This window comes from Athene cunicularia (assembly GCF_003259725.1).
Source record: "Athene cunicularia isolate RWA chromosome 8 unlocalized genomic scaffold, athCun1 chr8_part1, whole genome shotgun sequence".
Lineage (NCBI taxonomy): Eukaryota > Metazoa > Chordata > Aves > Strigiformes > Strigidae > Athene > Athene cunicularia.
Window position 1 is genome coordinate 19,011,831 of NW_020799109.1, and position 17,148 is coordinate 19,028,978.

At 36.0% G+C, this 17,148-nt stretch overlaps 1 protein-coding gene across 2 annotated transcripts in view; it reads right to left on the reverse strand.

The window, feature by feature from the left end:
• The window catches only part of BCAR3 (BCAR3, NSP family adaptor protein), a 97,091-nt gene that overhangs the window by 61,426 nt on the left and 18,517 nt on the right, over nucleotides 1-17,148 (reverse strand). Inside the window, exons 2-3 of one of the 2 annotated variants that reach the window (XM_026854457.1) lie at nucleotides 13,276-13,395; nucleotides 9,889-9,982 (exon numbers count right to left, since the gene is read on the reverse strand). In XM_026854457.1, the coding sequence (XP_026710258.1) occupies nucleotides 9,889-9,982; nucleotides 13,276-13,362 (181 nt within the window). In that variant the 5' untranslated portion in view covers nucleotides 13,363-13,395. Of the gene's footprint in view, nucleotides 1-9,888; nucleotides 9,983-13,275; nucleotides 13,396-17,148 lie in introns of those variants that run through there. The other variant, XM_026854460.1, reaches the window with a different exon arrangement.

Here is a 17,148-nt window from a genome sequence, read left to right on the forward strand (position 1 = left end):
GGGCTGCTCGGGCCGCCCTCGCCGAGCCCCCGGCACGCAAGTCCTCACGGGCGGTGACCTCTCCGCGCCCTTCTCCGTGGATTCAAGAACTTCGCTTCCATAATTTCGTCTCCCAGAATAGCACTACAGCAAAAATTAAGTCTCCTAATCCCACCCTGTTCACGGACAATTCTGAGCCTAGCACATACCTGACACACACGACTGATTTACCTTAGCAGACTTCTTCCTCGTCCCACCACCTTACGTGCAACAGGTCGGTGGGATAAAATGCATTTTCTAAAATGCCCAGTCAAATAGCTGTAAAGGATCGAGAGCTTTTTACAAAACAGATGGCTAGTTAACCTCCTTGTGTAAAGTATAGCCTTTAAAACAATCAGATAACAGATACATTGCTGAAGCTGTGGTCCTAAAATTCTGGAAATTTTCATAGATATGGGTAGAATCTTTGCATAAGAAAGCTCAAGTAAGATGGAATTTAGAATAAAATCAGAGAGAAAAAAAATAAAGACAGAGAGCACTCAAATATGCAGTAAGAGATGAAGATGAGACAGGAGATTAGAAGATTCAATTTATCTAATATACCAAGGTAGAGGAGGCTCACAGCAGCATTTCTGACTGGTGCACTCCTTCCCACAGCAACACCACTTGGGTTCCTTAAGGCAGGCATAAGCAGTAGGAGAGCATTATCACTGTTGGTATTGCCACACACTTTTTACACTAACAACTTCCAAAACAGAAAAGTTGAGGGAAATGTGAAAGACAACAGGAGCATTCGTTCACTAGTGCTAGGACATAGATTACCATTTGTGGTATGTTGGCAGTCACAGACTTGTACACTTACATAACATTCTCTCCCCAAATTACAGAAAATTATAACATCCTACTGACACTGAACAGAACCTTGAAGTTAAGATCTAAAATCAAGCCAATTTCACGAGACCTAAACGCACAACAAAAACTCACTCCAATATTTTTTCAATTAAGTTCTTCCTCAAATGCAATGACACTTGAGCTATTGATGAACTAGGAAAGCTAGCAAATCTTGAACAGCTGATGGCACTCTGCTTTTGTCATTGTCAGTTGTGCAAAACCAGGTTAAGTATTGAGGGCAGAGAAGTACCAGAAACATTTCAGGCACAGTGACCGATTCCAGAACTTCACTATCACAAGTAACAATCTATGGAGATTTCCCATAAAATATTTCAGGCGCAATCTTTCTTCAAAATATACCTGTGGGAGTGAGGGGAAGAGCAGAGGGAAGAGAAAGGAACCAAAAAACCAACAGACTGTGATCCCATCTTGGACACTAAAATGCCTCACTAATGTTCTGTGCAAGAAAAATGGATTTATGGTGAGTCCTGTAGTTACATTTTTGTAACATACATCAGAGTGGTAGATATTTTTTACAGGGAAGGATTGTATAGTACTTTATTAGCTTATCAAGTAGAAGATGCTACAGAAGTGCACACTATTATTTTCCTCATTGCATAAAGGAAAATGTCTTGCTTCTCTATCTAAATCATACATTCCACAGTTCAGGTAAAAGACATCTAAAGTCATGCCAAAATTTCAGATCAGTTAGCACATAAAATGGTCTCTATTGACTGATTCTAAAAACCTTAGGAAATATTCAGACACTGTATTTACATAGAAGGTAATGTCATGATTCATTGTCATGTTTTATGAATAAGAACCAGAAAAGGAGTAGTAATTTCCTGAGTAACATGACTTCTTGCTAAGTAATGGGACTGGTAGCTGGGCAGCCCTGCATAAACTGTGATTACTCTTGCATGAGTCATTGCATCCTTTTCCTAGGAGTTTGATTCTGTCCTCAGATGAAATCTAATATTGGTCTTTGTCCTCACGTATGACAATTTACAAACCCCATCCTTGTACATATTAGATGCAAAGCTGTTAAAGAGCATTTGCCTGCAAATTCTAAGAATGAAGAATTCACAGGACTGCCTACACTAGCTACATTAGTTGGGAGTGAGTTTGAATTAAACTAGATTAAATTACATGTTGTAGAAGTCCTGCTAAAGACGCCAAGAAACCAGCCGTGTGCTGGCCATTGCTGGCCACACATCACACACTGCTGTGGCCTTTTATGGTCACCCTTGAATTCTGCTTTCTGAAGGAAGGGAGTATGTACAGATGCATCTTTCCACCTAGTGTAAAGACACCTATACAAGCAGCTATCTAAACAGATGAGTGAGAAGGAACATAGCTGGGACCTAGGTCCTAAGCCCTGTGATGCTGTAACTTGCATACCTTATTCGCACCAGGAGTTAGGTACTTGCTAGTTCTTGAGAGACCATTTTCAAAACGTGCAGGGTTTATGCTAACAAAAGAGATAATGAGACAAAAGAGGATTCACTGGAATTTTTCCATTTGACCTTAAACATCAGAATTCTAGTCTTCCTAAAATAACCAGAAGAAAATATATCTACTCTAAAAGCACTGCTGTGCAGCTGCAATGATAAAATGCAGAAGTAACTACACAAGATGAGGACATGGTATGCATGGATTGCTCACGCAGCAGTTCTTGTAGATTCCCTGATAAACAAAAGTCAAAGCAAGTTTTTACTGTAGACTTGTCTTTGAAGAGAAGGGACCCAAACAAACAAAATGCTACATTCCCTCAACTCCTACAGATGTCACACAGAAAAAAATAATGATCAGCATAACTGTCAGCTAGGAAATCAAGTATTTTTGCTGGAAACCATCAAATTAATTGAAGATATATCAGGCCAAATTAGAATGACAACACAAAGTGAAAATGCTCCAGTACTTGAAATCTGACAATATTTAGTTTAAAAATTATGAGTTATGGCAACTGTGCCTTCTAATGTCCTCCCAACCCCAGATGCCAACTGAAACAGACTAGTCAGCAGCTATCCAGACCGCCATAATAAAGCTACCAGCATCCAGTCTTGCTATTTGCTCTGTCTTAGGTTTGGAGACACGAGGTCTTTCCAAAACTCCCAGAGCTATCTGTTATGAGCCAGAGTCAAGAAGCCTCATGATCCCTAGCCTCAGAGAAGTTTGCAAGCAGAAATGTCCCATATCTGATCATCCTGGAAATAATACTGTAGTAAAGCAGGAGTGTTTGAGGAGTTAGATAAACCTTAGCTCATTCAGTGACAAACTGGAGCATGAACATGCCCTGGCTTGCTGGAGTTTCTGGCTACAGCACATTTAATTTTTGCAGACTTTACAGACTGGGTATGTATAATACCAGATGTCTGATCTTCATTTACTACTGGCTAAAAACTATAGTTCTAACAAATCAGTATTTTCCCATAGGAATTGGTTTACTATTAAACTCCAATTTGCAGCTCACTGTTGTAAATCTTAAGAAACTGAGACTTTTGGAAGGATTTGAAAAAAGAAATTTCAGTGTAGCTATCAGAAGTTCTCAGAAGTTCTCAGAACTACAGAATTCCACATTTTGAGTCAGCTAGTATTTATCAGCCACTGCTAGAACCAAAAATCTAAGTACAGCCCTTGTCAGATATGACACAAGAAAACTGAGTATCATCTTTAACAAAAGATAATTAGTAATTTTAAAAAATTAGTAACATAAATTATTGCATATATTCTGTGACAATAACATGTTCGTTCCCCCCGCCTTTAATTTGGTATTGAAAATCACATCAAGCAACTTGTGCTGACAGAGATTAGACAGATCTGTTTCAGAAGTTTGAAATATGTGGGTAGAGCTGCACTAAAACCAGTTTTCTTTTAGTGACTAGTTTTGGTAAATGACGTTATTACACTGGAAGACGTCGTCGGAAAGAAGCTGGACAAGGTTTTAGGGGTGCCTTTTTACCAGGGGGTCTATTTTCCTCTCTTTGCTTCTAGCAGTGGAAGAACTGTTACTGTGGAGCTAAGATTTTCTTGTAAGCTTCTGTTTTTCCATGTTTCTGTGAAAAGTCTCAAATACAAGAGAATTAACAGCCTCTCTTTGAACATGACACGCTGGGGAGTTTTTCATTTAGAACATAACTGATGTAGAGACAAGGATAAACAAAAGGCCAGAAAGCAGCAATAAATTATTTTGGAACTTTCAACAGATTAAATGGTACAGAGGTGTGTACTTACAACTTTGTAACAGCATCTACATTTCTGACCTCCTCAGACAGAAATGGCAAAAACCTTCAAATCCTTGTATCTCTAAGTGTGAGAGCAAAATAGACCACACAGGTAGCAATACTACCTCTAACTGTTATGGAGATGAAAGTGTTCAAAGCAGCCTCCTCTCCATCTATTGGCAAAGCTACCAGAATACTTTAGCACTAGTCTGGAATCTGCCAGGTTGACACTACATACCACTGTTCCAAAGCACTCAAGTTGTGTTTATAGTGTTTCAGAGAGAAGCAAAAAAGCCTAAACGGGTAAAAGGGTTTTATCTAAGAGTGACAAGGGCAAGATATTTGTGTTTGACAAGGCAAAAGCAGTCATGGCTTAATGCTAATTGTCTTGGCCATCTAATTAAGCATATGGGGGAGTCCCTCAGTTATTTTACACCTTCTTTGAAGATGGGCTTGTCTCTACATTGTCCCAAGCACAAGGAAAGCTCTGTACTGATTGCTCATCTTCCTTCTTAATAATGCACATTGTAGGTCTTCTATATAATGAATGACAAGGAGAAGACCCACATGGCAAGAAAGCACTTCATATTTAACTTTACACTACTGCAGCAGGGCAAGAAATACAACATATGCATAAACAGTTATTTAAGAATTTAAATGTAAAATATCTTTTCCCCACCAAAAGCAGGAATTTATGGCATATTAATTACATTCACTCCAATTCAGGTCTTGCGTATTATTTTATATTCACCCATGATAAATTATGTCAATGCATATATTTTATTTAAATCCATTAAGGCTGGCCTCCTCTGTATGACATACAATTATAAAAGGTCTAAATACGTATTCTATAAAAAGTGCAATCTCTCTGTATAAGACAACCCATACAAGACAAAAAGTAAGTATTCTTTATACCTTTAGCCTCTCAAAGGAAAACACTCTAAAATGGTAATGAAATCACATTAAGCCATAAAATGCTATTAATCAGAATTCAGCTCAGTATCTTGAAGTATTCCAGAAGGTACTGTAAAAACAAAGTTCTAGCTCTTAGAACACCCCCTAAAGAAAATTCTCATCACTTAGTTTTCTATGTACCTTTCCACTCATAACCAATGACATATATAAAATACATCACAAATACTTACAAACATTTTAATAGCCAAATGATACAAAGCTTTCAAAAATAATTCTGTATTTAAATTAATGGTTATAAAGGAATCAAGAAATATCCTCCGTGTCTGGCAATATCCAAGGTATTGTTTTATTATATCAAATCAGACATTTTTGCTTATGTATTCACATTACCCTCTCTATAGGTAACATTTCCACCACACTGAAGGAGCTGGTCACATCATGGTAGGATTCCTCATGCATCTGAAGCATCTGAAGCATGATTTATTCCTTTAATACAGATCATAAATAAACATAAATAAAACCATACTCCTAAAGACCATAGCGCAATATGATAACATGATTAAATATCACTCTGTCCCAATCCCCCATAACATCAAACTCTACTTCAGTTGTATTAGAGGATACTGAGAAAGCCATGGTTCCTTCCTGAAGCACTACTCTATAAGCACTGGGCTGCAGCTTTCAGGATGTCTGTCTTGAGCTGCTGATTGTTACAGAACAGCGTGCCACACCTCATGCTGTGGGAAGGAAGATCTTTTTGTGTAATACAGGAATCAGATTACACCTAATTTGTCATCAGTTTCTCTCATACCAGAAGAAGCCACTTCTAGAAGAGGATATGCTATTTCCTGGCTCCTTTGCGATTCCAAACAGACATTTCTAAGACTACAGAAAGGTGCTAGATAGCTGCTGAGAACATTTCTATAGGAACAGACAGAAGCACAGCCCACATTTTGCTTTACTTAGGAGTGGTTTAGTACCCGAGTATTGGATGCATTTTGATTCTATATTGGGACAAGCCCAGACAAGCTGCAGGCCCCACCCTCTGACTCTACAATTTCCCTGGAACAGAAAACAAAAGGTACATCTCAAAGGAGTCACAGCATGCTGTAAATACATGAATGGATACTGGCCTAGATGGCAGGACACCAAGATTCAGAATGTGCTGCAGTGCACATCAAAAGGTAAGTCAAGATACAGCAAAAGGACTGCAGAAAGACTATTTATAGCTCTTCCTGTTCATACCTTTTTGAAACTTCATTTCTGTTATATTAAATGCTTACAAGCCGAGAAATTATTCTGGGAAAGCATGACGATGAGTTGGTGTGTTCTTTCATGTTTTATTTGACATCTACTTTGCCACTACCCGATACAAGATCCTGGACTTGAACAGCTATCAGTTTGACTGTCCACAGCCACATGGTCTTCTGTTCATCAAACGGTCATAGGAAGTATGTTCAAAACTGGTAACAATTTTGCACTTGGGAAGAAAGTTTGCAGAAACTGGAAACGTTTTTCCACTTGTGTACTTTGATTTGCAAGGAAATGAAATAGGGTGATAATCCCAAAGCAAATATTTGAGATCATCGGGATTTACAGAAGAGGAAACAAACACCTTCTTGACATTTGAAAGGCTGCAATCAAAAGAAGAGATTAAACATTCCAGGCCAACTGCAGTTGTAGCTTTTAGGCCTAAATTCATTCCACCAGCTGTTAGCAGTTGCTGAGTGGTCTGCCAGAAAGTCGGCTGTCCTGAGATATCTCTATGATCAACAAAAAATATAGACACCTACATAAGGTAATTCACATTGAAAGTGGACTGAATTATCTGCTGAATTCATCTGTATGTAATACCTAGAGGGAACACAGAGTGACTTGCCTCCTTCAGTTGTGGTTTCATTTTAGGCAGTGGGGCTGTTTCAGCCATCAGGGCTCCCCTGTGTTGTCTCTTCCTTGGCCATTCATACTCACACAAGTGTTTGTGCAGCTGAATAGTGAACTGACATGGGGACTTGATCTGGATGAACATGAGGGGGGAAAAAAAGGTTGGTTCTTAGCCACATAAATTTCCCAATCAGTTCACCATGCAGCTGCAGGATAATTTTACTGACAACAAAAGGAATGATACAGAGATGAGAAAAAGCAGCTAAAAGAAAGCTGAAGAGGGTACAGACTGCTTAGGCTGGCATTTTGGAACCCCAGCTTCAATTAAGGACAGGAGTCAATGGCACAGCAGCCTTTTGGTTTTGTAATACTGATCAGAAATATCAGAGCCCCATTATTCAAAACACTGATCCAGTACAAAATCACTTCTGCTGAAATGGTTTAACAATTTTGAATGGTTATTTTTCTTCTGATTAGCTAATACTACTCACGTCAAACCAGTTATTCTAATCACTTTCCTGCCACTGGCTGGCATAAAGATAGCATAAAAAGCATAAAGGTAGTGAACTTCGTATTGTGTACTCTACCTAATCCAACAGATATGTGATCATGTGCACATATTTGATCCAGGTCAAATGTGTTGCTGGGCATTATGTCAATGCACAGATCTTGGCATTAATTACTGTGTAAACACAGCCCGAGTAGCTAGACAGGATGAATTCAAATCTTAGCATACTGAGACTTGTTCTGTTCAAAGTAGTTTCAGAACCAGGTAACATTTTAGAAAACAGAAAATGTTTTGCCAAAATTTTCTAAAACTTCACTGTACAAAGAAATGCTTCGTCCTATGAAATCAGCCTTGTGAAAATGCTTGCATATTAAACTGACTTATCACATCAAGCACTGTCTGGAAACTGTTGAACCAGCAACAAATACAATGCTGCTGTTTAAAGCTCAAAATAACAGCAAACAGAATAATACAGCTTTTGCTTTGTACTGGTAAGTACCTTAATAGGATATTAGTATTTATTGAATAGAATGGAAGATTTTTTTTTAAAATGTTTTTTCCAATGTCTGACTTCAGTACAGTTCAGTGCTGGAAAACAAGCATTTCAGTGTAACTGATTAGGCACTTTGCTCCTAGACACAGCACTCTGTCAAAGACAGACACAAAACAAAACCATGTCATAATAGGCTGGAGACTAGATAACCATTAGTCCCTACTGTGAAAACAAAACAGTCTGCATGCATGTATGACTGACTGAACCGATCTGTTTTGCAGCCTTCCTAGAATTCTTTAATACAATAGGCAAAGCTATCTAGGATGTAAATATCCTGGTGTAAACAGAACAACTCAGAAATCAATTTGGCTCTTTTTTCATGCACATAATTCAATTATACTCTTAATTATTTTCATCAGCCAAAACTAGAGAGTGAACAAAAACATTGCTCACCAAGATAAATAACAATAAAAATATGAACCACCACTAGCCTTACTAGAACTAGCTTAAGGATTTCTAGCAATTAAGTGCCAAAATAACAAGAAACAAATGGCATCAAGCTGTCACCTTGCAAGACATATGCCCGAAGGTAAAAAAATTATACACACTCCAGTTTGGAGATAAAACATTTGACTCATATTCAAAATCACTGAAATCACCAGCACTACAGCAAGATCAGATTTGGCTCAACATGTCTGAAGCTGAACAATCACGAGTTGTAGCTAATATTAATAGAATTTGGAACATTCCAATGAGTCAATTGAAATGTTACATAACTATCTATAAATCAATTCAACATGTGAATGACAGTTTGAACAGTCCTTTCCTTGGAAAAAATGTTACATTGAGAACTGTAATATATTCCTCACTTCAGTAACTGAAAACATTACAAAATGCAGTCCCAACGCACATGAAAATAGATTCTGAATGAAATACATCTAGTTTCACTGCAGTAATCAAGTTGAATAATTTCCTAATCTTCTCACAGTAGCAGTTACAAAAATGTCATATTTATATTCATACTTTAAGAAAGTTAAACCAATGAACTATAAAAGTTATGTAATTGCTAAACCAATTTTGAACTCAGAATACAAGGAGAAAATATACTGATCTACTTGTACACAACCAGTTCTAGTTTCTTCTGAAAAGTTAAAGTAGCTAAACACATTTTGTGAATACTAATTTTCTGTACATCCTCCAAAAGTCTTTGTATCTTGACCAAGAGAAGATAAAACTAGGAATGTTAGCCAAGTAGGTCATTGCTTCACATTAAATTTGTAAAAGCCTTAGGCAGTGATCTTCAGAATTATTGGTCAGACTGCATAATACTTGTACCTTGTTACCTTGTTAACTGTTCTCAAAATACCCTGTACAATAAGTCATAGTTGAATAACATCTCACCATATCCTTCCACTCAGAATGGAATGTTTTAGACGGCTTGTTCCAACTCATGGACTTGAGCTGAATTTTGTTACTGAACTGATAAAAGCATCATAAAAAGTCACAAAAGATGTGGTGATCAAGTCTTAATTCATAGCAAAGTCCTGAATGGAAAAGCAGGGTCAGAACTGTCTGTATAAGCACTCTTCCTCTCTCCTCACTAGGGGTGAGGTGACATGTACACAAACCAGCTTGGTTTAGACCTTTTGATATGATCTTTCCAAGTGAGGAAGACATTTATAACAGAGTCTTCCACCAGTACTGCATCTCGTTAAGATGAAGACTGTGAGAGCAATAGAAAGTGGAATGAAAGCAGAGCCTTTTCTGACAAATTCTAAAAAAGTACAGGTTATATTATTTTTTTAAAACCTGACAAAAGATTAATGTTTAGCTATTCTTCTTATTGTCTGTGTAAAGGACCCCGTGATCTGTACTCTGGACAGTATCCTAGGCTGAATCAGAGTATTAGTTTATGACCTCTTTGTGACAGGAAAGCTTGGGTTGCCTTAACTCATTCTCTTCTTAGTATTCAGGAAATAAAATGGAAATCTTACCTCTCTTTTTTTCTAGCTCCTGAAGCAGCAGAATATTGGAAATTATGTGTTTGGTGGACTTGATTTTCAATTCCCATTTTTCCAAGATCAACTTCTGTAAGATGAATTAAGTCTTGCAGTAAATGCCAGAGTAAGGAATATACTATACCTATTACTCCAGGAGAATTCAAATTTCTTTCAGACAGGTTTGCTGTTTCTGATACTGTAAGTTAAGTAATAGCAAGCGTAAGTATATTTATGTGTTATATGAAGCCCCTCTGTCATGATAAGCTATGTCATTGAAGGGATCAAGAATTTTTCTTTTAGACAATTAATTAATCTCTAAATTTTTTCTCTAAATAAAACTGGTCAAGATTGCTGGAGAGTTTCTAAAAGCTATGACTCCTCTGAATAAAAAAAAAAAAACAACAAACAAAAGTGCTAGTATGCCAATTGCACTTAAGCTTATGAAGGAAGATAAATCTCAGTGAACTAAGGGGCATAAAAGCATTGGAAAGGAAGGTTTTCGATAATCAAGAGTATATTCATTGTAATCAATAGGTAACCTGGGTTGTGACACTATTTCAAAGAACATCAATTTCCAGATAATGCATTTGGGTAATCAAACCTGAACTGTTCTCTTATTTCCCTTTCTCTCCACAAAATCATTACTACTTTATTTTCAAAGTAAGCTGCTAAATAACTCAAGGCTTTAAAACTCAGTACAAAATTTCAATTTGATGTTGATTTATAAGTATGTACAAAATTTCATTTGATGATGACATCTTTTGGAGCAAAAAGAAAACACATTCAAAGCAAAAAATTTATGATCAAATGTATTTCTTTTTATTTTCACTGTTCTGTATTTTCACTGTAAATCAGATAAAGATAAATCCATAGGAGGTACTCTATCTTGTTACTGGCACTAAAAGTGGCCTTTTCTAATGGAGATTTGACAAGTCAGGCCTGGGACCCTAAAATACAAAATCACATTGTTTCACTGTGTAAATATGACAAGTGACACAGAATTTCTACTCTTAAGCGAGATACTGTTTTTGAAGTTGTCATTTAAAAATCTTTCTTTCAAACTAAAACTATTTCAAAAGCATGACATTCTTTGATTTAGACTGAGTAGTCCTCTAATTGCTGAAAGCCTCAATTTTTTATATCACTAGCTATAATGTTTCAAAAGCCGTTAGGGAAATTCAGCTGTGCCTGAAAATGTCATGTTTCTTAAATATTACTTCATATGAACTTAATGACATGAAAGAAGGGACTTGAAAAATTCTTACTCTTAATTTACATATTTCTAGGTTTACCAAAATACAAAAATTAGTACTGATGACAAATTCACATTTCAGCGGAAAGCATTTTTCAGCTTTTGCAACAGTGACAGAGGCTCCCTCTGCTTCTCTCAAAAAAAACCCCAACACCCTCCCTGCCTAACCCCAAAATCACCCTTGAAGAAAAACCACACACAAAGAAGTACAAATGCAGTATGCCTGCTCTTCAAACTTTAGCAAAAACCTTATAAGGAAGAACACAAACAGGGTTGGTGTTAACTCCAGTACTGAACAGCATATTTTTAGGGTAACACATTGGGAACTTTTATATATTTTATAACACATTTTCGGAGGGGGGGGTAGTAGCTTTAAAATAACTTGCTGCATTTTTCAGCAGACAACACTAATATATGGAAAATTTATTTGTCAGAAAGAAAAGTCTCCCACATTGAAGTATTCCTTCTTAATTCAAGATCATAATCACTTTCTGGTCTAGCTTAAGAACTGGCTAGAGCAGTTGACTGAAACTCAAGAACTGTCTGCTACTGCCATGAACTTACTACTTAGCTAAGACAATTTAATTCAAGAAACTGTGCTTCACTGTCCTCAACAAAATGGATATAATAATACCTTCTACTGCAGAGATAAAAACCCCAGTGTAAACAGTTATTAGTAATTATTTTTAAAAGTAGAAGACATCAAAGGCAATTACTTAGACTTTCAAGAACTCAAAAGCTTTGTTCAACATGGTTCTTCAGTGTATGTCTAGTATGAAGCAGGCTAGTAAGTATGTAAGTATGTGAAGTCAAGGTAAGTCAGGCAGTTTCTCAAAGTTTTGTTTCAGGAAAATACTGTTTGGCTGAGGAACTATGAAATGATATAAAACTTGTAATCTACGATACTGCAGAACTGAATTTCTGACTCATGGCCTTGAACTTAAAAAAAAAGTCCATTGTATCCAGAATGATGCACTAAGTCTATTTTTAAGTTTTGCACTATCTTTGCTGCAGGGTTTTTTTTTTTGTTTGTTTGTTGACTGTCAAAACAGCTGTCCCATGGTTCTATACTGGTCTTCTACATTACAATGGTAGTATGAATTACATAATAACATTTTTCAACATGCTTCTAAGTCTTACTGACTGAATTCATTTGGGAAAGTAGAAAATGGTGTCCTTTTCCTAGCTGTGACAAATTCTGCTTAAATTTAAAATACTTTAAAAAATTTTTATTTTGCTTGGATTATGATTTTATCATGTCACTCACTAAGAACTCTGGTATACAAGCAGCACAGATGTGACACAAAAGCCAATCTGAAAAACTTTAGTGCCACTTCATGAAAATTTGATTAGTCAACAAAAAAAATATCATTAAACATTTGCTTCAAAGTGAATCCAAGGATATTTTCAGTTGATGAGAATATTCAATTGTAGTTTTTACATTTATTTTCTGAATTAGGAATATGAGACAGAATTAAAACATGTCAAAGCAGTATTTAATTGATGATATAGTTTGTATATGTCAATAAATTTGTACAGGTATGATAAAAACTGAAAACACAAAATGGCCAATAAAGAAGAAACTTTGATCAAGACATATGTGAAAAGGGCTTCCTAAGAATGCCTAAATAAATGTCTATGGATCTTCAAGATGACTGATATAAGGTCCTTCTGTAATGCGGTATTTGCTCAACAGAGAATATTATTCTTAAGCCACACAGTATCCATTTACCTATAAACAACTTCATGTAACAATTGGCATGTATGTTTGTATTTTATCTAGTTCTGAATTTTAAGGAAGGAACTTATTTGTTAACTTTCACAGAATAGAAGTTATCTATGTGCCCTTGTTCTGGTGAACATGCCCATTTGTTACAATCTGAGACAGCCATGACTAATATAGTAAAATGTTAATTTTATCTAGCTCACCAGTAAGTGACTATTTCTCTAAGTTTTAGTATACAATTACAAAAGACATTGGTTTTATTTTCCCCTTTCCTAAGACAAAAGCAAACCGTCAGCCTTTAGGGTTTTTGCTCCAACATCATATCATGGAACATTTATCACTTGCATTGTATCATCTTGCATGACATTTTCTCAAGAATTTTATTGAAAAAGCCAGTTCTTACCTCTATTCCATCACACTGCCCAAAGAGTGTGCAATATTCTGCAAGAGCAAGCTGGATCAGCCAGTTAGAAATGGATAGATACTTCATTAACTACTCTCTCACTTCACAACGCCTTTGACTCTGAAAAACAAAACCAAAACCCCAATACTACTGTTTAGGAATGTTAAATGACTGAAGAACTAAGAAAGCACTTAATAGTATGGAAGTTCTACCATTACAGCCAAAGAGATTCATACTCCCTTGGATGCTTGGTAATAAGCAGTTATCTATGCATTAAGATTATTACATTTAATTCACCGTTTCACCGTAATCCTCATACAAACAGGGAATGTTGAAGACTGTATTTTGTCTAGTTCTCACAGTTGAATTAATCTTTTAGAGTAGGAGTTCCCAAACTTTCCTTCACCATGGACTCCCTTTAAATACCTTTTGTGGTGGTGGACCACCAAGACTTAATTCAAGATTTAAGGCACTAGACTTCATCAAATATTTATTTCAATTTTCTCATGAAGGGTCTTCAAATTTGGAGAGAAGGAGAAATACTCTGTTAATGAACACACTCCTACTATACTATCTTTATTGCAATGATTTCCACTTGCTGTGAGCCAGATGAAATGTTTCTGGGCTGGATGTTTCCCATCCCTACTTTAAGCCTTCGCAGACCCCCTGTGATGACACTGCAGGCCCCCAAGGATACATGGACCACAAGTTGAGAACCACTGTTTTAGAAGATGAATAAGAGTCACTCAATACTGTAATATCAGTTAAATAATACTCAGCCTTTGTATTCAAGAGAATGTTCCTCAGTATGCTCATTCTTACATGTATAAAATGAAGAGAAACGGGAAAAGGAACAGTGTTATGTGTAGGAATATGAAAGAAGTGAATGAAATTGCATATTTTGTAAAACAGTCAAAATAAAAAAAGATTCAGTGGTCTGTGTCGGAAACGTGAACATAGCTAAAGTCAACCTGTAATGGAATATTTCTACAAGAAAAGCAACTTAAGAGATTGTTACAGTTTGGTCTCCATCATGATGCCATCTGAATTTGAGTTATCTGTAATTAAAAATACTTTTTGTTACATTTTAACAGTTGCTAAATTGAAAGAAAAGATAGACATTAAGATGGACATGACAGACATAGAAAGACAAAAGATAGACACATAAAATATTCTCCCAACATCAGTGCTCTATGTAAGCAGTTATGCAAGATCTACATAAACAAATACCTGAGCTTCCAAAGAATTGCTGAGCTTGTGAAAAGATTTCTATTTGCAAGTTTGAGCATATCCTAAATAAATTCAAGGATGTCCAATTCTAAATCTGTAACTTGTGACTTGAACATTTCCTATCAGAGCACTGATGCCAGGAGCAGGAAATGTTCATGTTCAGACATGCAGCGTCTTTAATCATACATTTTAAATACTTTTTTTTATTTGAAGATTCTCCTCTCATCTATACTTCAGGAAAAGTACTGGCTTATTAGCTCTGTATAAATCGACTGGAATTATGACTTTCCAGCCACAAACCACTTGTTCCAACACATCTGTCTACTCTGAACATGTGACAAGAAGCTGCCTAAAGGCTGACATGTTATGGTCAGCAAAGAGCCAGTGTTGTTTTCTGTCAGATAGAGAAAGCTATTTAGCATTTTTATAGTTCTAGAACACTAGAAAAATGTTGAAGCTTTTCTTTTTCTTTAAATACAAATTGCAAAACCGAAAATACTGTCCTGCAGAAAAGTAGGCCATAGTAGCAGTATTACCTGTGTTCAAGTACAACACATTCCCAAAGATATTTTAAAAGCATTTAAGTTAGAACAATACCATTAGTAAGACACACAATGTTTTGAACTAAACATTGTTTTGCAAGTCACTATTGAGTTCTGCCTCAGTTGGTCTACCTTGGAAACAAGTCAAAATGGTTGCACTTCAGAGACACATACACCATTACACTGTGGAGGCTGTAATCCTGGAATTTGTCACTTTATGATCTATTAATGAACGAACCTGATAATTTACAAATCACATTGTGAAATCCCTCTATCTGCCACTGGAATACTCTGCTATATTACTTGCTTTATTTCAAGTTTTTTTTTTTTATTGTGAAAGTATTGCAGGATATGGATGACAAGTATGCATCTAAAGAATGATGGTATTACAGTAACTAAGATCATCTTGTGGAATAACATCGATCAGAAAATCTCAACATTTAATGGACACACCACAAAAGAATTTATTTGAGGAATGTTAAAGCCACAGAGAACATTCTTATGTGAGGCGAGGACAAGCTCAGCCACTGAAATCTTTCTCATTTATTGGCTTGCTTTCAACAGGTACTTTCAGATTGCAAGATGGTCAGCATGAAAGGCGTGTGATTTTCAGAGATAAAAGGAAAACACAGCTAGTTGGTTAGAACATTAGTAAAACCATAGACAAATAGCTCTTTTCTGGTTCATACATTTCTAATTCAGTCACAGACTTTAATTTTGTTGTCATAAATGAACTTGTTTTCAAACCTGTTTAACAACTTCACTGTGTATTTTTGAAGAGTATAAATTTTATATTTCATCTTGAATACTTAGCTTTCATGCTAATACATGACAATTAAAAAATATCTACAAGAATTGGTGGAGAGTCACCACACTTATCATTCCAGAGCAAAGATAAATTCTACACTAAGCATGAAAGGAATCCTAGAATTCCACAGAGAAACATTCTCTTTATCAATATAGTGATAAACAGTGGCTATCTAATCTTACTTGGCTGCCTGAATTTGCTCTGTTATTAATTTATACCAAACAAAACAAAAAAACCCCCACCAATAATCAGTCTATCTCCAAACCCCCATACAAAGGAAATTCAAGTGCAAGCAGAAAATAATGTTAACTTTATACAATGAGATACTAAGAGATACAAGATGCATTGTTTTCAAATATGTTGCACTTACACCTTTGAATGTGATTATTTTATGGCGTAGTTTTATGTGCTATTAAGTGCTTTTTGACAGCTCTGTAATTTTTTCCCTACTGTTTTAATGAAAACTTTTTTTCCTAGAGATGAAGGGAGGGGGAAAAAAAAATAATCTCCTTTCTCACACAAGGTAACTAATTGCCTTTCTGATGCTTCTGCTAATGGTAGTTTTGGCGAAGAAAGGGAAGAGAAACATTAACTCAAACATCCCTTATTTAGCCAATATTACACTGTTGATTGAATGCAGGGTACAACCTAGTGGTCAGAACATGAGATATATTCAGAGCCTGATCAAGGTTAAGACTAAGATGGAATTACAAAATAAATTGTAAAAGACCCTAAATATTTCATTACGAGAACTGGTTTTAGGCAAAGGGCATTTCCTACTATTATTCTACTTTTACACTATTTATTTTTATTTGTGAAATAGGACCAACTCTTGTTTAGGGCAAGTAATCCCATTTTTCTAACATCCAAAATACAATTATGAACACACCAGCAAGGTGTGTGGCAGATGGTGGGCACACATTTTTTTTCCCCACTGAAAAATGAATATCCTTCATTTCCACAGGAAGGAAGGAAACCGAAATATGACAGCATCTATTGGAGGGCGATACAAGATCTATGTTCTATTTACCCATTCTAAACACTGTCACTTCCTGTACAGCTTAGGTTTCCTGCAACAATGAGATATTCATAGGTTTAGTCAGATCACCATATTTTTATGTGATAAAACCATGGTTGCTCCATGCCTTGCTTCTATTTATTCAGTGAGACTTTTTCTTCTGTTATTACTTAACAAGCTTAAAAGTGAAGTTAGAGTATTCTGAAATCCTTATGTGGAAGGTCTTGCAGTATTACTCACATCTTTTATAAAAGTTCAGTTTTTTAACATCAAAA